The following is a 27,429-nucleotide window of genomic DNA, read 5'->3' as shown; positions in this document are numbered from 1 at the left end:
TGGTCATGGACTGCTAAGAGCAAATTTATGTGACACTCAGATACCAGGCCTGGAAACAAATACCTTTGCTGGGGCTGAGTTATGAGTAGCCTCTGAAGACAAGCCTGGAAGCCCCGAGCAGGCAGCAGTGGTGGCATATCCTTTACAAATACAACAGGGACAGGAACAGAACCAAGACTGGCCCCAAGGAAAGCCAAAGGGGTTGATGGAAAGCATGGAGATTTGGAAGAAGGCCACATGGACAGTTGCACCATGACAGCAACTGCCGCTCCTAAATCTCACCCCAGTTTTTAGGATCTGCTGTTGATTGGGGCAGCTAGCTTGTTTAGTCCTATTGTGTCCAGTGAGAACAGGCTTGGAGAACAGCCCCCTCTGTCTCATTATGTCCTTTTTGGGAAAAGAAATGACCCAGAAAGAATACAAATAGCTCAAGATAGTTCCCAGAGAGGTACATGTTGTCTCCCTTTAAAAGAGAGACCCTGTGGGCTTTCCTACCCCTACCCCTGAATTAAGGACACAAACACACTTCTGGAGAGAAAATACATACAAATACACACATGCACGCACACACATATGCATACCAAAATCTCGTCGTTAAAATTACTTCCCTTGAGATCAGAAAGAGTGAGAAATGGATTAAAGACAAATCCTAGAAAATGAAATGACATTTTAAAATATCATCCCCTTCTCTACAAATTGAATATAAGCTCTGAAGCATCGAGACCAAGACAAGCTGGATCTCTTGTGGTTGTAGCAACTTGAACATAAACTTGACAGGACAAAGACACTAGCCTTTCATCTTATAATCTTGTGCATTACAGCGTCAGTGAGTACAAGTTATCAGGGCAAGAGCCACAGACATATAGCTTTCAAGCTGTACGGAAGAGACAAAATACATAGTGTTTCAATCCCTTATTTAGATAATTACAAAGAGGGTAACAGAGTAAGCATGTTACCTATAAAATGTAATTATTAGGGGACAGCAGAAAACCCTCCTTACCTGGTCAGAAATTCAACAACAGCGTCACCTAGGAACTCCAACCTTTCATTGTGATTAATCCTGTAGGAAAATTTTAAAAAATCACTTAAAATAGCAAACATCTACATTCCCTCCCTCTCTTCTCAAAGAAAAGACACATGAGAGCTCCTCTGGTAATTGAAACACTCTACCTTATTCATAATCAAAAGCACTGACCACCATCTTAGATGAAGTATGGCACACCTACTGGGTAAGGGAGGGGGCATTCTACCGTACTCTGTACTTAAGGCCTTCCTACCTGAGGGCTTCCTTCCCCTGGGAATCAGATTTAAAGTGAGGAGTTATCACCCTAACAACTGTGAATCTTTCCACACTGCTAAAAGGTGGGTAAGAGAAAGGAGAATGCACTCTAATGAGTTAGAACTGAGCACTGAAAAAGATTTGGTACAATGTTCTAAGAACAGCTTCCCATTGCCCAAACTCTAAATTTAACTTAGCATCTAAAGTCCTTCAAAAGAGGCCTAACCTATTTTTTCAAGTCCCAGTATCCACTGCTATCCTCTCCCACCTATGTTTTGGGCTCCTGCCCCCAAACTGTGTGGTACTCTCTGAAAAGGGCATATGCCCTAAAGCTTTCCACCATCGCTCCTGTGCACTGAGCCTACTCATTCCTCAAGGCCTACCAAATGTTGTTTCTCTGTGAATGCTTGCCCGAGGGCTCTCATCTAAATTAATACTCCCCCCTCAGGGCATATCACACTTTATTTACACCTTCATTGTGTGATGAAGGCACATCTCCCAGGCTAAGTTCCTCATATCCAAGTGTAAGGCTGAAATGACCGGTAAGGTAGTCCATAGGAAACCTCTGTCTGCCTCTCAGAAAGTCCAGCACAGCCACCTTCCCTCAGTGCTAAAGCAGATCGCTACCTTTGGCTGAGCAGAGATGTGACATGATCTGGTTCAGGTTTTTAAAAGGCCACCCTGGCTGCTGTGCGAAGACAGCGTGCAGGGTGACAAGCACTGAGAAGGGTACTGTGGCTGTCTGGTGAGACATGATGGAGGCTCAAGCTGGGAGGAAATGGTGGGGAAGGCGAGAAAAGAAAAGAATGAAGGTCAATACCTAGATTTTGGCTTCCACAGCTGGGTGAAAGGTGGTGCCATTTACTGTGAGGGGAGGACCAAAAGGAACAGGTTTGGGCAGAAGCAGGAGGTGCATTTGAAGAATGTTTACTTTGAAATGTCCATGAAACATCCAAATGGGGAAATCCAGTATCTATGATCCTACTGTTCACGGGCAAGAACAAAGCTGGTAATAAATCTTCAGGAGTGGTCAATATTTAGACAGGATTTTGGGCGATGGAACTGGATGATACTACCTATATAGAGAATTAAGCTAGCAAAAAAGGATCTCAGGACTGAGCCCAGGGGAGGGCCACACTTGAGGTCAAGCAGAAGAAAAACCAGCAAAGGAGAGGGGACTGGTTGGGGAGGTGGGCGGAAAAGGAGGCCAGTGTTATCCCTCAGCAAACAAGAACAAGTGTCAAGAAAGAAACGGATCCAGGTAAGATGCAAAGAGAGCATGGATGTGATGCTGAGGACACTGTTAAGGCCACTGGAGTGGGGGGCGGGGGGGAGCATCTCTGTGAAACAGAAAAGACAAACCCGGTTCTGATTAGAGTAGGCTGCAAACTAACGTGTGTTTGAAGCCTCTTATGGGAAGAACCCGGGTTCCTGTTTCAGGGCTAGCGGCAGACACAGAAACTATGGGTCTGGAGGATTATAACAGAAGGAAGCCAGGAAGGATGGTGACAACAGTGACAGGGAAGGAGAGCACACCAAATCCCTGGGACCTGAGCAATGAAGGGGACAGACCTGGGCCTGGGCAGGATCTCACCTCCCTAACTCCAGGGTTCTCCTCATCTTCTGATACTGACCCTCATCTTCTTCAAAAATTCAATAGCTGACTATCAAGTCCAAACCTGCCTGGTTTTCAAGGCGATTCTTTATCTAGTCCCACAGTAACCACCCATTTCATCTACTTTCAACAGCAATTCACGACTCTAAGTTGACCAGACACACCACTGCTTCTCCCTTCCATGTTACCTCTCCCAAATCCTGCTTGTTCTTAATGTCAGCTGGGGGCCTGCCCGAATCACTGGAGCTCCAGGGAGCACCCCTAACCCCACGTGACTTAAGCGTTTATCACTCAATTTATAACAAAATTATATACTATCTTTTATTGTTCACTGCCTCATGTATGCCAGTTTAGTTTCCTTATTTACTGTTTATTTATTTTTTGAGAGAGAGTGGGAGTGCAAGTACCTGAGCATGAGCAGGGGAGAGGGGCAGAGAAAATGGTGGGGGGGGGGGGGGTGGAGAGAGAGGGAGGGTGGGAGGGAGGGAGAAAGGATCTTAAGCAGGCTCCACATCCAGTGTGGAGTCCAACACGGGGCTCGATCTCACAACCATGAGATCATGACCTGAACCAAAATCAAGAGTCACACACTTAACTGACTGAGCCACCCAGGCACCCCTAGTTCCCATATTTAAAATCACCCTATAGTTTCCATACATGTGGAAAATTTTTTAAGATAGTTATTTATAAATTAAATGACTCCTGGCTACCAAATCATCTACTTGGTAACTTGAGTTCAATTTTATATTATCTCACATATCTCATAATTTAATTCTTCCACCCTACCATGCCTCCACATTTTTTTTCATTCCTCCACATTTTAGAATTTTAAAGGAAAAATAAACATAATAGGAGAAAACTAGAAAGATATGAGAAACAGGGGCGCCTGGGTGGCGCAGTCGGTTAAGCGTCCGACTTCAGCCAGGTCACGATCTCGCGGTCCGTGAGTTCGAGCCCCGCGTCGGGCTCTGGGCTGATGGCTCAGAGCCTGGAGCCTGTTTCCGATTCTGTGTCTCCCTCTCTCTCTCTGCCCCTCCCCCGTTCATGCTCTATCTCTCTCTGTCCCAAAAATAAATAAACGTTGAAAAAAAAAATTAAAAAAAAAAAAAAGAAAGATATGAGAAACAAAGGTATGATTCTGAACTTTCATTTCAATATGTCCTTTATTTATGTGAAAAAGGCATTCTGGAAAGCAGTTAATAGTCAATAATGGAAAATGCAGGGGAAAAAAATAAACAATTTATAGCTATGATGAAGAATTCATAATCTAATAGCTTACAGAAAGAGAAGAAAGAGAAAGAAAGAAAAGGAAAAGAAAAAAGCCCTCAAACATATTTTCCTCAGTCTTACCTACTTTGTATTAGATTTTAGAAGACTTTGTTGCTAATCCATTAGCCAAGAATAAGTAAACATTATATTTTAAAAGTATGTTTTAGAAGCTACTTGATACTGTGATTTTGTTTTCCAAATAAACCAAAACTCCAAAAGTGTCTGTCATCGTTCTTAGCGCATCAAGGAGTAGAGGCCCTAGTTAACATGGTAACTAGGCCTAAGACCTCTTGCTAACTTAATTTCATGAAACCTAATAAACTGTTCTCCTGAGAGACGATGGGAACAGCAAAAAGAAATGTTGAGTTTTTATAAAGAAAGAAATTAGTATTACCCTATTCTCTTCCAAAAGTCAGTAAAATGAGAATAGCATTTTCTGTGGTGGAGACTATTTTTTTTGCTAATAGTTCAAAGCACTGTACAGAAAATCTGCTTAACATGGAAAGTAAGAAACCACACCTGGGGTGCGGACAAACCATATTTGGATTGTCTTATGCTTTATTAAACAGTGAGACATCTAGGAAAAAAATAAGACATCTGGTCAAAGAATAATAGCTGCTTTGAGTCATATACTATTTGAATGAAGTCATATTGGCATAAATTTTACTTTAATTTGTTTTATAAACTTTCAGGACAAGAACTATGTCTAGGATTTTAATAACCACAAAATTAGACTATTATTATTTAATGTGTTAAAAATACAAGGTCACAGTTTCAAACAGGTTTATTCAATAGTGAGTCTGCCATCTACTAAATAATTTGCCCATATCCAGCGTATGTTTTTCTGTGTCTACACTGTGACTAAATGCTGGCCGTGAGTCACAAACAAAAATGGGGATTAAATACCACTTCAGTTCATTATTGTAACGGACAATTCCTAATTCAACGGTTTATCTAGAAAAAAATGGACACATCGAGCTGCTAGTCACTTGACTGCAGAGGCCAAGCTTTTGTTCCTTCTTCTATTGTTTCTACACTCTTTAATCACCCTCTTTATAAATGCAAACTAGTTCCAAGAGGAGATGTTTACTGAGCAATAAACACTCCATTTGTTTTTGAGAGCTGAATCAGCAAAGGCATTATGAAATCTAGACTAAGTATATCATTTATACAGCACATTTGGCCTGAGAAATTCAAAGCACTTTATAAAACATAACGGTCTCCCTGTAACAGTAATTCCTGTAAGGTGTCATTTACTTCATGGAAAACCATCTTGGGATGGGCCAAGTCCAAGGGTGACTACTACAGTGACAGTATGGACATTTTCTCACCTTTGCATTTCAGGCCTTAACCAGTGACAGGTAAAGTGAAGCCAGAAGGGGTGCTAGAGATCAGCTGAACCTTCCACCCAATTCAGGAATTCTATTCATTACATCTGTCTGGACACTTAGGGAGTAGGGAGGTCAGAGAGCTACTAGATCTGAGACTCACTGGACATAGGGATCCCAGGATAAGCATCTCTGGGATTTTACTTGAAATATTTAAGACAGCAAATCTACTCAGTAGAATTCACATATACTCAAGCATGTTTTACTGTCTTTAATGCGAGATACTTAGGTATAATTGATTGAAACTTTTTAACTACCACCACTTCTTTAAACACAGAGACATTAATAAATAGTCCATACCTGTCTCTACAAATCAAAAACAAAATAAAACAAGGCAGCTCATTTTCATTTTTGAGAGAACGTAAACAGCGGGAGGGACAGAGCGGGAGAGAGGGATAGAGGATCTGAAGCGGGCTCTGCGTGAACACCAGCGAGCCCAACGTGGGGGTTGAGCTCACGAACCAAACCGTGAGATCATGACCTGAGCCAGTCAGACACTCAACCAACTTAGCCACCCAGGGCCCCATGGCAGCTTATTTTTCTATTAACAGTCTTCTCGCCCCTCTTTCCTAAAGGTCTTACTGGTAATATATGGATTACTTGAATGCCACCTGAAGTTTAATCTTTCAGAGACCCTTTCTGTGGTAACATTTCATTGCAATCTACAGAAGTTAAATATAATCATACAACTGAGATTTATGTGGTTAAACAGTGACACTTCAAAAATTAAGGGTGGCATATTCACATGAGATGATGCCATCATAAGAGTTAATTATTTTATAGTTTTGATAGGCAGACATATTTTTATTTAAGTCTACATGCCTTTTTGTAAATCTTAGCCGGTGTCAAATCAGGTTATATAAGATACTAACCTGCCATTTAAACCTCTACTGATGGCTCTGACCATGACCCTTAACATCAAGTTTCCCTATTTCTAGGGAAATGTAAACAAGTAAATAACCTGAGAGGAAAGTATTATCACGAATGGCATTCTTTCTTTAATACTTACTTACTGAGCTTCTGCTCTACGCAAGGCACTAGTTGCAAACAAAACAAAACAAAACAAAACAAAAACAAAACAAACCAACGAAGAAAAAGGGTATGACCACAGACCTTCAAAATGCTTACAGCAAAGAAAATAAGCCCATCACACAGAGTTCCAAGGCATTCCAGGGGGAGCTGTACAATGACTGCTGGCATTTGGGGAAGGGAAAGGGTACACCAGATAGCACAGTAAAGTACCTCAGTCTTACTGGTGTGTAGGTAGCCACAGGGAAAAGAAAGGTGTACCTGGAACACTGGCCTGGGGCCAGATCACAGGTGCTGGGATTGCCAGGTGGGGAGGTTCAGACTTATCCAGTAGGTGATGAGATCTCATTAAAAGCTTTCAAGCAGGTTACAGCTAAAAACTAGAATTGAGACGGGCATCTGGGTGGCTCAGTCAGTTAAGTGTCCACCTCTTGATTTCAGCTCAGGTCATGATCTCATGACTCATGAGATCAAGACCCACATCGGGCTCTGTGCTGACAGTGCAGAGCCTGCTTGGGATATTCTCTCTCTCTCTCTCTCTCTCTCTCTCTCTCTCTCTCCCCCCTTCCCCTTCTCTCTCTGCCCCTGCCCCTGCTTGTGTGCATGCTCGCTCTCTCTCTTTCTCTCAAAATAAATAAACAGACATAAAAAAATACTAGAAGTGAGGCTCCAGAAATAGCCAGGGGACTGAATGCAGAGGCAGTATAAGGGCAGAAGTGGCAGAATGTGGTCACTAACTGCAGTGCAGGATAGACAGGGGTGGGAGGAGTGGTTTCCAGGAGGATCAGGAGAAGGATTCGATCAAGAGCCCCTCCTCTCACCCTTCTCTTCTGCCTGTCCTGCTCCTCCACATTCCTATTTCCATTAGTACCTCACTCCTTCTCTTTTTCCTTTCTCAAGTTTGAGGTTCTGAGCAAGCTTGTTTGGGAGGAGATACAACCACTGACACTTGCAATTTGATAGTTTTTTTTTTAATTTATTTATTTGTTTTGAAAGAGAGAGAGAGAGAAAATGAGTAGGGAAGGAGCAGAGAGAGGGAGAGAGATCCCAAGCAGGCTCTGCACTGACAGCCTAACACAGGGCTCGAACCCACAAACTGTGAGATCATGACCTGAGCTGAAACCAAGAGTCAGACACTTAACTGACTGAAGCACCCAGGTGCCCCGACAGGGTTTACTTTAAAGATACACAAACACTTCCAAGGAGCAGGGACAACTGCATCCCATTTTAAAATAGCAAACTAAGAAATAAAAGGAGAGGGCAAATCATTTCAAGTGAACTCAATTATTCAAGTGCATAATAAAAAACTGACCTATAATCCCTAAACAACCACCAGAGCTATCCTCAGCCCCACAGCAGACTATGTATATTTTGTTTTGACCTTGAGTGAAGCACTTAGCAGAGTATCTTTTACATTAAGTTATTTATGTTCATAGCACTCTTAGCCCACCTAAGGTAGTCACACCTGGTGAGTGGGGGCTTTGTCTCACTTGCCTTTAAATCCTCCAAAATACCTACAAATTACCTCAAACTCAAAAGGTACTAGATAAACGTCTGGTGGATTAAACATGTATGAAGAGCCATGCACAGCGGAGACCGCTGGACAACCACAGTCCAGCCGTAGCAGACGCTGCCACCAAAGAAGCGAGGAGGCTCTTACTGAACAGAAACTTGGGGTCAACCCACATCAGCAATAAGCAATAATCAGGAGGCTCTCGACACAAGCAGCAAAGGACACATCATATCTGTTTATTCTCTATCATTTGCAACATGGTTGAGTTCAAAATGAACACGGTTTCTCAGATATCATTCCTTCTGCCACGGAAAGAAAGCCCTGTTCTTTGTGACGGAAAAAAAGAAAACAAATCGTGAGGTCTGAACAACGCTATCAGAGACAATTTACGTACCAACAACTATGGTTGGGGTAGATGAGACAAAGATAATTTAAGCTCATGCTTTCATCAGTGTAAAGTACATGTGTAGGGCATGTGTAGCCTTGCCTTTTTCAACGGGGCCGCAGGGAACTCAGGGTTCCACTTATTAAAACACAGAACTGGTCATCTGGAGACTCTACAATATAGCAGGGTAAAAGGAAACCATGGCCACACTGTCCCTGAGGGTGTGATTAAGGGCTCTTTTAATTAGACAGCTCTTTTCTGATCTTAGGCTCTCACAGAATACCATAGTAAGGCGTATGATCATCTTCAAACGAAAATTTTAAAGTTTCATCCTGCCTTTCTTTTCACCTCTTGATTGAAGAGGAAGATAGTATGGTCTATGATAATTTCAAAAGAGAGCAACTCAAGGCAAGCCAATTTAAAAAGAAAAGTGACATGGGGCGCCTGGGTGGCGCAGTCGGTTGAGTGTCCGACTTCAGCCAGGTCACGATCTCGCGGTCCGGGAGTTCGAGCCCCGCGTCGGGCTCTGGGCTGATGGCTCAGAGCCTGGAGCCTGTTTCCGATTCTGTGTCTCCCTCTCTCTCTGCCCCTCCCCCGTTCATGCTCTGTCTCTCTCTGTCCCAAAAATAAATAAATGTTGAAAAAATAAATAAATAAATAAAAAGAAAAGTGACAGATGAAGAAAGAGGTAGAAAAGGAAGTTATGCTAGCTATGGCTGGCCATGCTCTTGGCTGTGGAAGCCAGTTATGAGCTGCAGCAACGGTCAACCCTGTCACTTCTATCCCGGCTCTACCCACCTTTAATCCATTTAAGTCTGGATCCAAGAGGGATAAGCCTGGCTATTTAACTTCTCAACTGTCCAGTTTAAAAAGAAATCTGCCCTCTAGCAATCTCTATTGGCTTTCAGAGTATAACCCACTGTGTTTTACACACAAAGATAAGCTTCCTGAGGGCAACATCAGAGACTCTTCAGCCATTAGGCAATTGCCTCCATGAGTTTTCCAGGGGTGTTAATGAGTTTAGACCCAGTCCACTTCCTTTCCAGATTCTTCAGGGGCTTAAGGCCACACAAAATTAAGAATGTTAATATATGAGAGTATCTCTTAAAATCAAGAAAGACGATAATAAGAATTAACATATAAAAATTTCCAATCCATTATATAAGGCCAGTATTATCCTAATAATAAAACCAAACAAAACATCACAGAAAAGGAAAACTACAGACCAATAACTCTTATGACTATAGACATAAAAATCCCCAACAATACTAGTAGACTAAATTTGTAGCATATAAAAAGGATTATACATCATAATAAAGTGAGATATATCCCAGGAAAGCAAGGTTGGTTCAACATCAATGAACACAATATACCACATGAATAGAATAAATGAAATAAAAAAAAAAAAGATCATCTCAATAGCAAAAAAATAAATGAATAAAAAACAAAAAGAACATTTGACAAAATTCTACATACTTTCGTAATAAAAACATTCAGCAAACTAGGAACAGAAAGAAATTTCCTCAGCCTGATTAAAAGACATCTACAGGGGCACCTGGGTGGCTCAGTCAGTTGAGCATCCGACTTTGGCTCAGGTCATGATCTCACAGCTCATGAGTTCAAGCCCTGCGTCAGGCTCTGTGCTGACAGCTTGGAGGCTGGAGCCTGCTTCCGATTCTATGTCTCCCTCTCTCTCTGTCCCTCCCCCACTCATGCTCTGTCTCTCTCTCTCAAAAATAAATAGACATTAAAAAAAAAAAAAAAGACATCTGCGAAAAACCCACAGCTAACATCAGACTCAACAGTAAAAAAAAATGCTTTCACCTAAAGATTTTAGGAAGAAGACAAGGACCCACTCTTACCACTTCTTTTCAGCATTATACTGGAAGCTCTAGCCAGGGCAACTATGTTTAAAGAATGAACTAAAAGGCATCCAAAGTGGAACGGAAAAACTAAAACCATCTCTACTTGTAGGTGATATGAGCATATACACAAAAAAATACTACGCAATCCACTAAAAAACTATTATAGCTAACAAAGGAGCTCATCAAGGTTGCAAGATACAACATCAATATACAAAAACTGATTCTATTTGTCTACAATGGCAATGAACAATCCAAAAATGAAATTAAGAAAACAATCCCATATATAATAGCATCAAAAAGAATAAAATACTTAGGAATAAATTTAGCAAAAGACAAAATGTACTCTTAAAACTATAATATAAAGTAAATTAAATTAATTAAAGATGACTTAATTAGGGGCACCTGGGTGGCTTGTCGGTTAAATGTCCAACTCTTGATCTCAGTTGAGGTCATACTCTCATGGTTCGTTGAGATCAAGCCCCTTGTCAGGCTCCACGCTCGCTGATAGCATGGAGCCTGTCTGGGATTCTCTCTCTTCTCTCTCTCTGTCCCTCCCCCCGTTCACTGTGTCGCTCAAAATAAATAAACAAATATTATAAAAATAAATAAATAAAAACACAATAATATTAGTATTTAAAAAAAAAACATGACTTGGGGTGCTTGGGTGGCTCAATCAGTTAAGCATTCAACTCTTGATCTTGGCTCTGGTCATGATCTCACAGTTAGTGAGTTCAATCCCCACATCGGACTCTGCACTGCACGGGATTCTCTTTCTCTGCCCCTCCCCCATTCATTCTCTCTCTCTCTCTCTCTCTCTCTCTCTCTCTCTCACTCAAAATAAATAAACTTTACAAAATAAAATTTTTTTTTTTTCAACGTTTATTTATTTTTGGGACAGAGAGAGACAAAGCATGAACGGGGGAGGGGCAGAGAGAGAGGGAGACACAGAATCGGAAACAGGCTCCAGGCTCTGAGCCATCAGCCCAGAGCCCGACGCGGGGCTCGAACTCACGGACCGCGAGATCGTGACCTGGCTGAAGTCGGACGCTTAACCGACTGCGCCACCCAGGCGCCCCAAAATTTTTTTTTTAAAATGACTTAAATAAATGTAAAGATATATAATGTTTAGGGATCAGAACATAATATTAAGATGGTAATCATTCACAAATTGATCTACAGATTCAATACAATCACTACCAAAAACCTAGCTGGCTTCTTTGCAAAAATTGATAAGCTAATCCAAAATTTCATGTGGAAATGTAATGGGTCTGGGATAGCCAAAACAAACTTGAAAGAAGAAGAAGAGGAAAAAAAAGTTGGAGATCTTGCATTTCTTATTTTCAAAACTTACTATAAAGTTAGTTATCAAGACAGTGTGGTACCAGCATAAGGACAGACATAAAGATCAAGAGAATAGAACTGAGAGTCCAAAAAGAATCCTCACATATACCATCAATTAATTATCAACAAGGGTGTCAAGACAATTTAGTGGAGAAAGATTAGCATTTTCAACAAATGATCTGGCACAACTGGATATCCACATCAAAAGATTGCAGCTGGACCCCTACACCACGCCACACACAAAAATTAACTCTAAAATAGACCAAAGATCTAAATGTAAGAGAAAAAAACTATACAACTCTTAAAAGAAAAAAGATGTAAATCTCTGTGACTCCATATTAGGCAGTTGCTTCTTAGACATGACACCAAAAGTATAAGCAACACAAGAAGTAACAGAAAAATTGGACTTCATCAAAACTGTTCTTTGAAGGACATCTTCAAAAGAATGAAGAAACAATCCTTAGAATGAGAAAAAAATTTTGCAAATTTGCATCTGATGAGACTTATATCTGGAATATATAAAAACAATTCTAAATCAATAACTTAAAATAACCCAATTAAACACAGGAAAAGATTCCCAACAGATAGTTCTCTTAGGTAAGATATACAAATGGCCAATTAAGCACATGAAAAGATACACAACATCATTAGCCATCAGGGAAATACAAACAAAACCACAAATGAGGTAATACTTCCTACCTACTAAGATGGCTAGATTCACAAATGTTGGGAAAGATGTGAAGAAATCAGAACCTATTATATACTGCTTCTGAGAATATAAAATAATGTAGCCACTTTGGAAAACAGTCTGGCAGTTACTTAAAAGGTTAAACAAAGTTACCATATGACCCAGAAATTCCACTCCTAGGTATATACCCAAGAAAATCAAAATATATATCCACACAAAAACCTGTACACAAATATTCACAGCAATATCACTCATAATTGCCAAAAAGTAGAAACAACCCAAACACCCATCAACGATAAATAAAACATGACATACCCACACCATGGAGTATCACTTGACAATAAAATGAAACAAAGTACTAATACATACTATAACATGGATAAATCTTGAAAACATTGTGCTAAGTAAAAGAGGCCAGTCACAAAGGACCACATTGTATGATACCATTTACATGAAATGTTCAGAATAGGCAAATCCATAGAGATTGGAAGCAGACTGAAAGCAAAATATGGTTGCCTAGGGATGGGCAGGCTGAGGGGAAACAGGAAGTATGGGGTTTCTTTTCGGGGTGCTGAAAACATTCTAAAATTAAGTAGTGTTGCACCATTGTGTAAACATTCTAAAAACCACTGAATTGTATACTTTAAATGGGTGAATTATATGGTATGTGAATTATATCTCAATAAGGCTGTTATTAAGAAAAGTTACTTTACCTTGAGGGAGTTGGATCATCTTGTCCAAGACGTGACATAATATTTATTAAGGTGTTAATTCCTATTAAAAAAATACACAAATAAATACTGTTAGAAGCATTCTAGGATCATGATATGACAGATAGATAATTATCTATTTTACCCCAATTTGATTTCAAAAGGTTTAATATCTGCATGTCTACAAGTGTGATCAACTAAAGTTACTTAAAGCACTTGAAAGGGAGCAACAAATTTTTCTAAAAATTTTATCCATCCTTATAATAATGCTCAAAGTGAATGCTGTTATATATGGGTCATAAAGCAGTAAGGAATGAGAGTATAAAACAGTCATATCATGAGGATTTAGTTTACAATAGAGAACACAGGCCAAAATACAATGGTAGAATCCAAACATACCTTTTTTCCGCATGTGCATGTGATGAACTTTTCTATCTCCATACTTGGGCTGCCGAATTCCACAGTTAGATAAAGAATTCCTGGCATGATCAGGATTCATTCCAAAATTTAAGTGATGACTTGGATGAGTCATGGCCAGCTAAAATTTCAATGAAATAAATTTAGTTTAACTCAGAAGTGCCATCTTTATACCATTTCAAATGAAACAGGAAAGAGATCTATGTATCCAGTCAAATTTTAAGCCCTCATCTTTCCATCTTCTCTCTTCCAGTGTCAGAGCTTGTACCAGAGCTCTAGTACAAGTCCTCTTCTGAAAAGAAACCTAAAAATCCACATCTTTCAAAGGAGAACTAGGATAGTCATCACCTGAAAAGAAGAGCCATAGAGAAGGGAAGGCTGAAAGAAGGGACTCAGGTTTGACAGGCAAACTTTAACCTGTTTCTTTAAAGACAGTGTCAAAAAAAAAAAAAAAAAAAAAAAAAAAAAGGTGAGAAAAAGCGTTTAAAAGTGGCAACCAGAGACCAGAGTAATGGAGAGCTATGTTTCTAAACGTCCTCATTATCTCCCAGAACGGAGAATCTCAATGTTCCATTTGTAACCTGCAAGATGAATTACCCCTATTTTGTCATTATGAGTGTACAGGAGAGTAATTCTTACCTGTAACAGACAACGATCTTGGAAAGTATATCCTATTAATTTGTCCAGATGCATTAGGCATTGGTGGTAGCGGATATGATGGGTCAAAACAGGCAACATCATTGCATGCTAGGAAAGAAAATTTCAATATGTTTAACTCTATAAAAACTTCTAAAAATGCTTCATCTAACTTACAACAAACAAGAACCATTTTCCATTCCAGATTGCATCTTTGCGAATCCCATATGAGGGGTGGTGGACTATAGTTACGAAGGGTGTAGTCTCAGGAATCACAGTGCCCCGGTCTGATTCCTACTGTCACTCATTAATTGTGGGACTTGACAGGGGAGTTATTTAACCTCCCTCTCTCAGTTTTCTCACCTACTGAATGGGAATAATCAGTATAGCTACTTTTTTTTTTGCGGGGGGGAGGGGGGTTAAAAGCATGAAATGAGCAAATACAAAAAAATGCTCAGCACAAGGCCTCTCAGCCTCACTCAGGTAGGAGTAGCCCGGCTTCAACAGGATACAGCAGGGTAATCTCAGCAAGTCATCAGAATTTCTGGGCCTCCTGCCTTTAATTCCAAGAGAATGGATTAGGACTTACAAATTCTGAAACTTTGTCAAGGTCAAGACTTTTTTGAGAATCTAAGGAAAACGACTGTTTCCCCAGAAAAATGCCTATGTGCATAAACACGTAAAAAAAAGGTATGCAATTTTAATGGGTTCACAGACCCCTAAAAGCCTATCACTATCCTCCAGGTAAGAACTTCTCAGCCAGATGATCTCAAAGGGTCATTCTAGGTTTAATACTTAATGATCTAATAATCTGAGGATGACTTTTATAAAACCACCAATACAGGTAAGTCACCTGAGGACATGGAACTTTTACTTTGGTTTCAATCACTTCTCATTGGCTAAAGATGCCTTATTGGGAAATAATTTCATAAAAGGCACAGCCTTCTCTTTTTCTTAATAATATTTCCCTAGAACTTGAGAGAAAGGAGTCATTCTTATTCATCTTATTCATCACAACCTAGAGGATGGGCACAGCCCACAGAATGACTGACATACGCTTTATATCATTTTACTCTTTGAAGTATTTTCAGATGGCATTGTTTAAAAATACATGAAAATGGATTTGCTTGAAAATGCAGAAATCAGTCTCCTGTATTATTAACTTATAAGGAAAGATCAATGCTCCCAATTAGGAACTCCAATCAACAGGAAGTCCTTTTTTCCATTTCAATTCAATAAATACATATTGAGCACCTCCATGTGCAAGGCTTACTAGGGTTGTGGAAGAGAAAAAAGATAGACACTCTGCCCTCAAGGGCTTCCCAGAGATATGCCATTATGATCAGAAGTATTGGCATTTCCTCCATGTTGTTCTGATAAGTGCTGCATTAAAGAACATTGTAATAGGGAAACAAAATTGTGACCAATGTCTGGTATCACTTTCCAGGCATTTAAATTGCAGAAAGCTCAAGGGAGTTGATGCTAAAAACTCAAGGTAGAAGGGTCATGAAGACTACACAGTGCAACTATCTTCTTTAAGTATCAACTCAAACTGATGAATTATTTTTTTAATACCTCCAGTAAGAGATCATCCCCTGTCAAGAAAATGACACCCTCTTCAGGGTATTATGCTAACTGAAATAAATCACTCAGAGAAAGACAAATACCATATGATCTCACTTCTATATGGAATCTAAAAAAACCAAAACAAACAAACAAAAAAAAACCAAAACGAACAAATGAAATTAGTACAGAGAACACCCTGGTGGTTGCCAGAGGGAAAGGGGGTGGAGGATGGGTGAAAGATTAAAAGGTATAAACTTTCAGTTATAAATACATAAGTCACAGAGATGAAAAGTACAGTATTGGGAATACAGTCGATAATGTTGTAATAACGTATGATGACAGATCATGACTACACTTATCACAGTGAGCACTATGTAATATATAGAACTGTTCAATCACCATGTTGTGCAGCTAAAACTAACATAACATTGTATGTCAACTATACTTAATAAAGAAAATGCTGGGTTGGGCTGGACTTGGGTGGCTCAGTCAGATGAGCATTCGACTCTCCACCTTGGCTCAGGTCATGATCTCACGGTTCATGAGTTCAAGTCCCGCATTGGGCTCTGTGCTGATGGCACAGAGCCTGCTTGGATTTCTCTTTCTCTTTCTCTTTCTCTCTCTCTCTCTCTCCCTCTCCCTCTCGCTCCCTCTCTCTATGCCCCTCCCCTGCTTGTGCTCTCTCTCTCTCTCAAAATAAACAAATAAACTTAAAAAAAATTAAAAACAATAAAAAATAATTTTTTAAATACTTATTTTGAGAGAGAGAGAAAGAGAGAGAGAGAGCAATGGAAGAGCAGGGGAGGGGTAGAGAGAGAGGGAGAGAATCCGAAGCAGGTTCCAAGCTGTTGGCACAGAGCCCAAAGCGGGGCTTGGTCTCATGACCATGAGATCATGACCAGAGCCAATATCAAGAGTCAGTCGCTCAACCGACTGAGCCACCAAGGCACTCTAATAAAAAATTCTTTAAAAAGGAAAGAACACCCTCTTTAGAGTACTCTGGTGATTAGAAAGTTATTATCAACATTTAATCTAAATCTATCTCTTGGAGGTTTATCCCTTGAAACCTAGTTATACCCCTGGGGACAAAACAAAACAAAACAAAACAAAACAAAAAAAAACATTTAATGGTAATGTCTCCACATCTTTTCTTCATTAACCTAAGTCTTATTTCCTTTAACCTTTACTCATGTCAAACAGCTCTGATTCCTTTCACTACTTCCTCTAAACTTGCTCCAAATAATACTAGTTTATCTTTACAGATATGAGTGTTTCTTGTGAATTATCACTAAAAGCTATATATGACCCATGCCCATCTTGTAACCTAGACAACAAAGTCTCAACATTATGTATAAGACTGTTAAAATCTCTAGCTCAGTTGTTTTGTTTTGTTTTGTTTTCATTTTATTTATTTTAGAGGGAGTGAGCAAGCATGAGCAGGGGAAAGGGGCAGAGGGAGAAAGAGAAAGAATCTTAAGCAGGCTCCACACTCAGCACAGAGCCTGACGTGGGGCTCAATCTCACAACCCTGGGATCATGACCCAGGGCAAAAGCAAGAGTTGGATATTCAACCGACTGACCCACCTAGGTGCCCTTTTTTATATTATCAATCTTTGTGGGGCACCTGGGGGGCTCAGTTGGTTAAGCATTCATGACTTCAGCTCAGGTCATGATCTCATGGTCTGTGGGTTCAAGCCCCACATCAGACTCTGTGCTGACAGCTCACAGCCCAGAGCCTGCTTGGGATTCTGTGTCTTCCTTGCTCTCTGCTCCTCCCCTGCTTACACTCTGTCTCCATCTCTCTCAAAAATAAACATTTTTTAAAAATAAAAAAAATAAAACTGTGACCAAAACTGGAGAGGGCTCTGCAGATTCCAATCTACTGGGTGAGTACAAGAGGACAGTGTAATGCTGCCAGAGAAGCCAAGGCCCTATAAATACTCAAAATTAAAAACTGAGGTTCCCTTCAAGGATAAAGTCCCATGGTGAAGCAAGTACGGAGAGTAAAAGCCACATTTAAGCAAGAAAGGAAGAATAAAGGGCAAAAGAAAGAGAAAGTCCAGATAAAAGTAGGGGAGGAAAGCAGAGAGGGCAGGTCTCAGATATTATGAAGCCATGTCTTTTATCACTTTGCAAAAGCAGCAGGAGGGGCTCTTTAACCGTGAAAAGTTAATCTGACTTCTACCTCCCTCCTAAAAGTACGAGAAAATATTTCACTTACTTATCTAACATTATTTAATTTGAAGAGCAATACAAAATCATGATCATACCCCATCCAAGGATTTTATCAGAAAATGGAAAGAATAGAATAAGATTCCTCAGATAATTAAAAAATAAAGCCAGAAAAACATGCCAACAAAACAGATGAAAGCTGTAACCTAACATTTCAAAATAAGATAAACAAAATTAAGAAAACAAAGGAAGCTATTAAAAAAAAAAAACCCTACAAATAAGTATTACATTTACATTAATTCGGAAATGAAATGGCTGGAGGAAAGGAAGATTTGAAAAAAAGTGACAAACCTCAGAGAAAAGACACAAAAGGAAAAAATCATTTTAAGAATACAGACTAAGGAGAATGAACAGCAAATTAACCAATGGATAGTGCCTTTGAGAAATAAAAGATGGAAAAAGGCAAAATTTTAGAGAAATAAAAAAATCAAAAAGAAATGAAGGATTCAAAAGAAAATGATAGATACAGAAGATAAACAAAGAAGGTACAAAGTGCATATAACATGAATCCTTAAAGAAAATCAATACAACAGGACAGAATAATGAAATGTGTAATTCAAGAAAACATTTGAGATAAAAGACAACTTGAAAGTATATACTGAAGGGTACACAGCATATCTGAAAAAATTAACCAAAAAAGCTGAGACATATTCTAGTATGGCTATTATTAGTTTTTAAAGGAAAAAAATCCTTTAGGCACTGAGACAAAAGGGCCAAGTCACTTATAAAATTCATATTATCACACTTTTGACAACAGAGCTTTACGCCAGATAACAAAGAGAACGTATTTAAGATGTTAAAAAAAGAAAACATAACTCACAAATTTTAAATCCAGTTTAAGTGGCCTTTATATTTAAAGACAAAGGGTTAGGAACATGCAGGACCTTAAGGATAATTGTTTCAATAAGCCCTTCTTAAGGAATCTGCCAGAAAGGAGCTCAGACAATCAAAACAAGGGGGATAGACACTGCCATATAAACTAGCAATTACCTTCAAATATATTTTTAACTACAGATAATCAATAAGTGAGTCAACATTATAGAAAATGCCTAATATTCTAAAAGATTACTACAACTATCAGAAAATGAGGGGAGAACGTGAAGTCCATGAAGAGTAGGGATGAGGCTGCTGTGTGTCTCATAAATACTAACTTGCAGCAAAAGGATAATCACTTGAGGGGCACCAGAGTGGCTCAATTGGGCATTCGACTTCAGCTCAGGTCATGTTCTCAGTTTGTGAGTTCAAGCCCCATATTGGGCTCTGGGCTGACAGCTCAGAGCCTAGAGACTGCTTTGGATTCTGTCTCCCTCTCTCTCTGCCCCTCCCCTGCTCGTGCTCACTCTCTCTCTCTCTGAAAAATAAATAAACATTTTTAAAAAAAGGATAATCACTTCAAATTAGGTGCTGGATGAGAGAGAGAAGCACAAGAAATAATAATCATTTATTTTCAATAATGGGCAATGGGACACACATAGGAGGGGAGGGAGAAGTTTCATTAGACTACAAAGGTGTTAATAAAAAGATAACCATTCATACAGAATTATGAACCTTCCCGGATACAAAGAGATGTAAAAAGAAAAAAAGAAAAAAAAGAACAAACAAACAAACAAACAAACAACGAAAATGGAGCTCACAGGGACCACATAACAAAAAACAGTTTGACAGCAGGGAGGCCAAACATACAAAGAATGTATGCGTGCGTGTGCGCACGCGTGTGTCTGTGTTCTCTTATATTAAAGGAAAAAATTAAACCATTTCTAAAAGATGGCTACCCTTAGGGGTGCAGAGTGGCAAGAAAGGAGTAGAGGAAAGAGATACAAGTTAGATTTTTTTTAAAACAGACTTGGCTTTATAAACCTGAGTTTGGAAACATGGAAAATATTTTACAGATTTACAAAACAATACTTTCTAAAAGAAACACTTTAAATCAAAAGTCAAATGAAATAAATGAATCTGTGTACCCAGTTTGTGATATAAGCACAAGTGACCAAACCACAGTAATGTGTGTGCATGCCTTGTGTCATTTCTGTAGATAATCACAGATAAAAAGGAATACCCCCAAACAACTGCTTCCCATAATCGGTGCCATTAATATTGTTATCCTGGGACTATTATTAGCGTATTAAAGAAAAATGAGTACTTTTTTTGGTATGAATATCAAATAGTTGATGAGGGAAAGATTCTTTTTTAAAGTATTCTAACTAATAAATGCAGAAAGACAGAATTAAAATATCACTTTGGAAGCTCTTAGTGAATTACTGGGTCTAGGTCATAATTCATTAGTGACTAAAAATGCTACACACAAAAGAGAGACCATGGATGGACCCAGAAGGTATTATGCTAAGTGAAATAAGCCAGACAGAGAAAGGCAAAAAACCTTATGACTTACTTACATGTAGAATCTAAAAAACAAAACAAATGAACAAACAATAACAAAAGAGAGAAAGACTCATAAATATAGAAAACAAACTGGAGATTGCCAACAGGAGGGGATTGGGAAAATGGACGAAATAGGTAAAGGGGATTAAGAGTTACAAACTTCCAGTTATAAAATAAATAAGTCACAGAGGTAAAAAGCATACCATAGGGAATACTGTCAATAATACTGTAATACACTTATTGTGGTATTTCATCATGTATACAGTTGCTGAATCACTATGTTGTATACGTGAAACTAATTTAATTTTATGTCAACTATACTTCAATTTTTAAAATAAGGTATACGACTGGGGAGAAATACATTCCAATTCAAAGACTTATTTCTTCAATTGAAAAATGGTCTGATTAAGTCAGATTTCTATGAACAGAATTTACTCTCTAAAAGAACTATTAGGGGCGCCTGGGTGGCGCAGTCGGTTAAGCGTCCGACTTCAGCCAGGTCACGATCTCGCGGTCCGTGAGTTCGAGCCCCGCATCAGGCTCTGGGCTGATGGCTCAGAGCCTGGAGCCTGCTTCCGATTCTGTGTCTCCCTCTCTCTCTGCCCCTCCCCCGTTCATGCTCTGTCTCTCTCTGTCCCAAAAATAAATAAACGTTGAAAAAAAAAAAATTTAAAAAAAAAAAAAAATAAAAAAATAAAAGAACTATTAAATGTTTGGATAATCCACTTACAATTTTTTTTAATGTTTATTTATTTGTGAGAGAGAAAGAGACAGAGTGTGAGAGGGGGAGGGGCAGAGAAAGAGGGAGACACAGAATCCAGAGCAGGCCCCAGGCTCCAGGTGTCAGCGGTCAGCACAGAGCTCAACGCAGGGCTCGAACTCAAGAACCATGAGATCATGACCTGAGTCGAAGTCAGATGGATGCTTAACTGACTGAGCCACCCAGGCACCCTTAAATAATCCACTTACAATAAAAACAGACATGGAGAGAGACACCACACTACCACTTAAGAGTAGGTTGCGCAAAAAAATACACTTACAAGTGATTAGTGCCATTCAACAGTACGTCCTATGATGATGAAAATATTCTGCATCTCTGCTGTTATAACAGGCAATAGCAAGATGTGTCTAATAAGGGCTTGAACTGTGGCTAGGACAACTAAGAAATGAATTTTTAATTTCATTTAATTCTAAAAAAAATATTTTCACATTTATTTATTTTTGAGAGACAAAGCACAAGTGGGGGAGGGGCACAAAGAGAGGGAGACACAGAATCCAAAGCAGGCTCCTGGCTCTGAGCTGTCAGCACAGAGCCCAACATGGGGCTCGAATTCACAAACCATGAGATCATGACCTGAGTCTAAGTCAGACCCTTAACAGATATACAGGCACCCCTAATTTCATTTAATTCTAATTAAGTTTATAAACCCATGTGTAGCCAGTAGTATTGTATTAGACAGCAGTTTATAACAATGTATAGAATATACAAGGGAGAGAAGCACATGTTAAATGATACCATAAAGTTACAATCAGCAAAATTCAGATTAGATCAGACCTCAGGAACACTACCATTACTGAACACAAGATTTGAGTTTCTTCAACAGCAAAAATTTGCAAGGAAAACAAAGGGAAAATGGAATGAGAACTTAGGGTAAAGAGACTTAAAATACATCAACTCATCACAATGTATGAATCTTGTTTGAATCCCAATTCAAGCAGACTGACACAGATCTAACAGACAGGAAAACATGAACACTGGCTGGTATTTGATATTACAGAAATGCTGCTGATAACCACTGAGGTCGTGTGAGGACTACATAGAGTTCATTACACTTTTCTCCCTGACCTTTTATATGTCTGAAATTTGTATAATAAAAATGTAATTTTAACAGTTCTCTATCAGGCCAGTCAGCCATCAAGCAAAATCTCCTTTTCTTCCATTACGAGAAGTACGACATCTCCAGTTCAAAAAAATAAAATAAAAAAATCAAGTACCTCTCATTGTCCAAAAATTAGTTATCAGTAACTGTGAAGCCATATGTCTCTCAGAGGTATAAATCTCCATTTTCTCTCCCAAGTTCAAACTTAGAAAATGATTCCTTCAATGTGTTGTCCAAAACTCTTAATCCCTAGAGATATTTCTTTACACTGTTCAGTCCCCTTGATAAATCATGAAGCGAGAGTATCAGTTATTGTGATCCAGCAAGGCAGCCCTCCATTCCATTCCAGAGTTACTACGGGAAGACAGCACAGCTATTAATGCATCCAAATATAGCCCTGGATCTACCCAGTACAAAGACCAACCACCACAACTCAGCTGGTCTCCCTAGCACCAACAGCAATTCTCCATGCACCTGTGCCTCCTTAGTTTTCTCAATGAGTTCATCTCCCCAGTTTAGGATAAGCCTTATATGGGCTATATGACCATAATGGTGGCAGATTCCTTGCTTCTTTTTTGATGTCTCTGTTTGTCACATTTATCCATTCTCCATTCTTATGGTTCAGTTTATTGATTCCCATGGACCATCTACCTCCTTACCATAGCAGAGGGTACAGGCACCTACTTCTATAAGATACCAATTCAACCTCAGTGGGCAGAACCCCACTCTTAAAATACAGATCCTGTAGCAACATGCTGCCTTTCTTCCTTTTCTGAGTCCTACTGTTGAATTTTTCAGCCTTGGTTTCAGGTTTTAATTCTTGCTTTTTTTCCTCCCATGTTACCTAGAATTCACTCTAATAAACAGCAACACAGAATAAATCTTTCAATAGTTTGTCTCTAAACACAGTTTCAAGTCTGCATTTAGTTCACATGTAATTATAGGTTACAGGCCCACACCTAGCTTCCCATTCCTCCTCACATTGGTTGGAGCATCAGACAATTTTCTAGCCTCGTAACAACCCTGTAACTTCTCTGGTGGGAGGTTATACAACTAGAATAAATGGCTAGTACTTAAGTTTCTCCACCTCAGATGTGTGACAACAGTTTCATCTCAGAGGCAGCAAGATAACATCAAAAGGCTTTTGCCAGCAACCTAGTAGCAATTATTACTTATGAACAGTGGGTTCTACATCAATGTTACCAAATAGAGAATCCTTCCCCTGCCCAACCCCTGAGAATTTTAGAGAAGTGGTTTTTTTTTTTTCCCTTAAAATTAAGTGTGAGGGGTGCCTGGCTGGCTCAGTCAGTTAAGCATCTGACTTGGGTTTCGGCTCAGGTCATGATCTTGTGGTTCCTGGGTCCAAGCCCTGCATCAGGCTCTGCACTGTCAGGGCAGGGCTTGCTGGGGATTCTCTTTCTCTCCCACTCTCTCTGCCCCTCTTCTGCTTGTGTGCTGTCTCAAAATAAATAAATAACTTTAAAAAAAAATTAGTTATGAGTCTACCTATTCACAGGCTTCAGGATTACTCAAAGTATTCAGTGTATAACTTCATTTAACTGCTCTTTCTCAGATTCTTATTCTTCATTACCAAACATACTAAACGCCTTTAGTTTGAATGTTTTAAACTGCATTATTACATGCCACCTGCCATCCGATTTCAGGAATACACACAAAAAGAAACATTTATTCTAGGATAAGAAATTAAATAAAGCCAACATTACTTGTAAAAAATAGGATTGGAGACTGGAAGCATGGCTTCTAAACAGATGGCAGTTGTCTTTGGGAGAGTGGGAGTCCTTCAGAGCAAAGGACTATTATTAGATCAAGGAGTACTCACCTTGGCAGGAGTTTTAATCAGGGTCCAATTTCTCTGACCAGTTAGTAAAAGGAATTAACTGAGTGTTTTTGCCTGCCAATCTCCAGACAGAAGGTTAAATATAATACATAAAGAGATGATAACCTAGTCCTCCAGCTACTTCTAATCTAGTTGACAAGCCAGAATAAGAAGTCTGTGACACAGCTGAAGAACACAGAACTGCAGTGGAAAAGATTATTCAGCACCCATATGCACGCATTTCACTGAAAGAAAGGGGGGGCAAAGGGCTCTTTGTTTTATTTTAATTTTATTTTGTATTTATTTATTTATGCACTTATGTATTTATTTATTTATTTAGAGAATGGGGAGAGAGGCAGAAGGAGATGGAGAGAATCTTAAGCAGGCTCCAAGCCCAGCATGGAGCCAACTGCCCAGCACAGAGCCGAGGTGGGGCTCAATCTCACAACAAGTGAGATCATGACCCAAGCCAATCAAGATCAGATCAAGAATGGATGCTTAACTGATTTAGTCACCCAGGTGCCCCAAGGGCTCAATACTTTAAACAAAATTGTGTCCAGTGGAACAAAACTGCCTTAGGGCCTGCTACAAGGGTGGAAATCAATACAACAGGATACTCCCTCCACTCCCACCACCCCTTAGTTATTTTCTATCTTTTTACAAATTAGGGCTCTATAGGGTTTTGTCAAAAAAAAAACAAAAAAAAAAAACCACACACACACACAAATTTAAAACCCACTGAACTGAAAGATCTCTAAGGTTCCTTCCAGTTTATAATGTTCCACAATTTTATGATGTCTCTATCAATTCTGACTTATCACTGAAAGCACCAGATTTTGAACAGATTGTTGAACATTCCGCATATTGTTCTTATAATGTCTACCTTAGGATGACATTATGTTGGTTTGGGAGAAACTGAAAACCTGGGTATCATGGCTTCAAGTGGCTTTAAGAAAGAATCAACAGAGATACTCACTCCTGAAAGTACTTATGGTAAAAAAAAAAAAAAAAAAAAAATTGGTCAGTTAACAAAGTAACTGAAAACTTGGTAGATAAAGGTGGTTGCCACTGTTGGTAACTATTCTCAAACTATTTAGTAACACTACATCAATAGCAATTAATCTTAACACAAAAATATGTAGCTCCAGACATCACAACATAAATGAATTACACAGCAACATATTTAATGATAAGATTGAATCCCACTGTTCAATAATTAAATGCCAACACCGACTTAAGGAAAAAATAAACCTCATTATGATGAAATAAATTCCTAAGACTGCTTGAACTGATTACAATATATACTACCATCAAAACAGAATTAAGTGGAAGCCTGTAAGTATTCTTCCAAAAGCCTGAACACAGTGAACTACATTACTTGATCCCTGCCTGTGTACTCATTTCTGCTACTGTAATTCCCATGGAGCATAACCAGTACCAATCATAACAAAAGAATCAAGTGAAGAGCCCAGGAATATGCTCGGTTTTAGGAATCTCTAATCTGGTATAAAATCCACTCATAGGGAAAACAAAAATAGTTACTAGTGAGACAGTCATATATAGCTGAATTGTTCTTCTATTAGTTCACCCATCAAAAACTATTATCATTTGGCTCAAATATGAAATTTACACTGATTCTGTTCATTAATGCCTGCAATTCTCTAAAGTATAAGTTTGAGTCATCTGTCTGGAAAGTTTGTACACACCACCTTCAGGAGTCTGCCTGTAGAGCTGCTGGAGCTCTTTTCAGAAGCACCCACACAGATGCTGCGAACAGGCGGGGGCATTTCAAGAACAGACTTGCCTTCACTCAACATGCAGAGACAGAATTTAGTACTACCAAGTAACTGCCCACCACTGCGCACATGCACACGTGTACACACGCAGTGACACACACATACACGTGCACACACACACACAAAACTGAACAAGACAACATGAAAATGGACACAAAAACAAAACCCAAACAATAGAAAACAATTTATGGTTGGTGTTCCATTTAGCTATAAGACAGTATGTTCTACGGAAATTCATGGAAATTAGGAAAACTTCAGTGGCAGATGCCTTTTAAAAAAAGAGATATATAGGTATAATTGTGTTCTCAGAGGCGTCATCACCTGACAGACATCGGAACGGATGCCAGTTTTCCAAAATCCTTGACTACTCAGCTCCACTGTTACTTCTCGCCTCATTGTATTCTTCTGTCGTATTTTTTGGAGCGCTTCCTAGAAAAGAACTCATTACGATAAGTAACCTGACAGTTGTAAGGTAATATTAAGCCAAACATCAAGCATTAGACTATAAGCTGGATTCACTGAATATCACCCTTATATTCAGGTATTCAAACCTCTTTATGCCAAATTACAATATTTTATTTGAAATGAAGGCCAGGATCCTCAAAGCCTTGGGTGTAAGTCGGTCTTTCCTGGTAACTACATAAGAAAAAAAATCTAAACCAAATCGACTATTCTGGTGAGTTCAAGTAAAAAATGACCTTGTACTGATAAACAAAATGTGATGTTTGGGACTTAAAATCATCACGTAAAAATTATATTTATATCAAGCCTTATGTTAAGCATTTACATCTAAGAAAGACAATCAGTAAATTAACCTGCAACCCACCTAATTCTAAAAGTTGCTTCTAATTTGCAAAACGCTTACAAAAACTCTTGCAGGGGGACATTTTATTTTAAAAAGTCAATGATTCAAAACTTTTGCAAGACATAATCAAGACTTTGCAAGACTCTTCCCTTTTACCTCCCTTCAAAAAACTAATTATAAAAAATAATTTTATATTTGTATGCTTACTCAATAAGAATCTCACAGGAACTCATCTCACAGGAACTCATAACAACAACTACTGCACCACTCCCACCATTAAGTGCCTACCACAAACCAAATACCATTGGGGGGAAAGTTCAATGGAGTATTTCAGAAGTCCACACAAGCACCTATTTCCCTGGGTCCACCAACAGAGAGAAATTTGAGTCAGCCTCTCTTAGCCTTGTTTCCCTCCTTTTTAATGAAGATGTCTGGCTCAAATCACAGGAAGTGGACAAGACCAGAATTCAAACGCTTTTCCCATCTTCAAAGTCTGGTTCTCTTATACTACCAAAGCAGAATAAAACTTCAATGAGATAAAATCTATGTTGACATTGAATCCACTTATTCTTAAAATTATGAATTAAGAATTAAAACATAAATAATCCTGGAATACAGGGATAATACTACCCATTAGTAAAAAATATGGAATTTGGGATATAAAACCTTAGAAGTTCACCCTACTAAACTAACAGACATATGGAAGATAATCTTTTACAACCTTAAGATGAAGAAACTTGAGTAAGACCCACGTTGTACTATATGCAGTCTAATTAATGATAAAAAACTGACCTAGCAA

The 27,429-nt window shown here is 39.0% G+C and overlaps 1 protein-coding gene across 13 annotated transcripts in view; it reads right to left on the bottom strand.

Annotated features, from left to right (window-relative positions):
- DROSHA (drosha ribonuclease III) overlaps positions 1–27,429 on the bottom strand; it is a 127,404-nt gene that overhangs the window by 37,588 nt on the left and 62,387 nt on the right. For all 13 annotated transcript variants that reach the window (XM_045441016.1, XM_045441055.1, XM_045441104.1 and 10 more), the window contains 5 exons: positions 26,147–26,254; positions 14,139–14,246; positions 13,482–13,620; positions 13,086–13,146; positions 1,001–1,060 (listed from right to left, as the gene is read on the bottom strand). In XM_045441016.1, the coding sequence (XP_045296972.1) occupies positions 1,001–1,060; positions 13,086–13,146; positions 13,482–13,620; positions 14,139–14,246; positions 26,147–26,254 (476 nt within the window). The remainder of the gene's footprint in view (positions 1–1,000; positions 1,061–13,085; positions 13,147–13,481; positions 13,621–14,138; positions 14,247–26,146; positions 26,255–27,429) is intronic.

This window comes from Leopardus geoffroyi, chromosome A1 (assembly GCF_018350155.1).
Source record: "Leopardus geoffroyi isolate Oge1 chromosome A1, O.geoffroyi_Oge1_pat1.0, whole genome shotgun sequence".
NCBI lineage: Eukaryota > Metazoa > Chordata > Mammalia > Carnivora > Felidae > Leopardus > Leopardus geoffroyi.
This window is presented reverse-complemented; position numbering and strand designations above follow the sequence as displayed.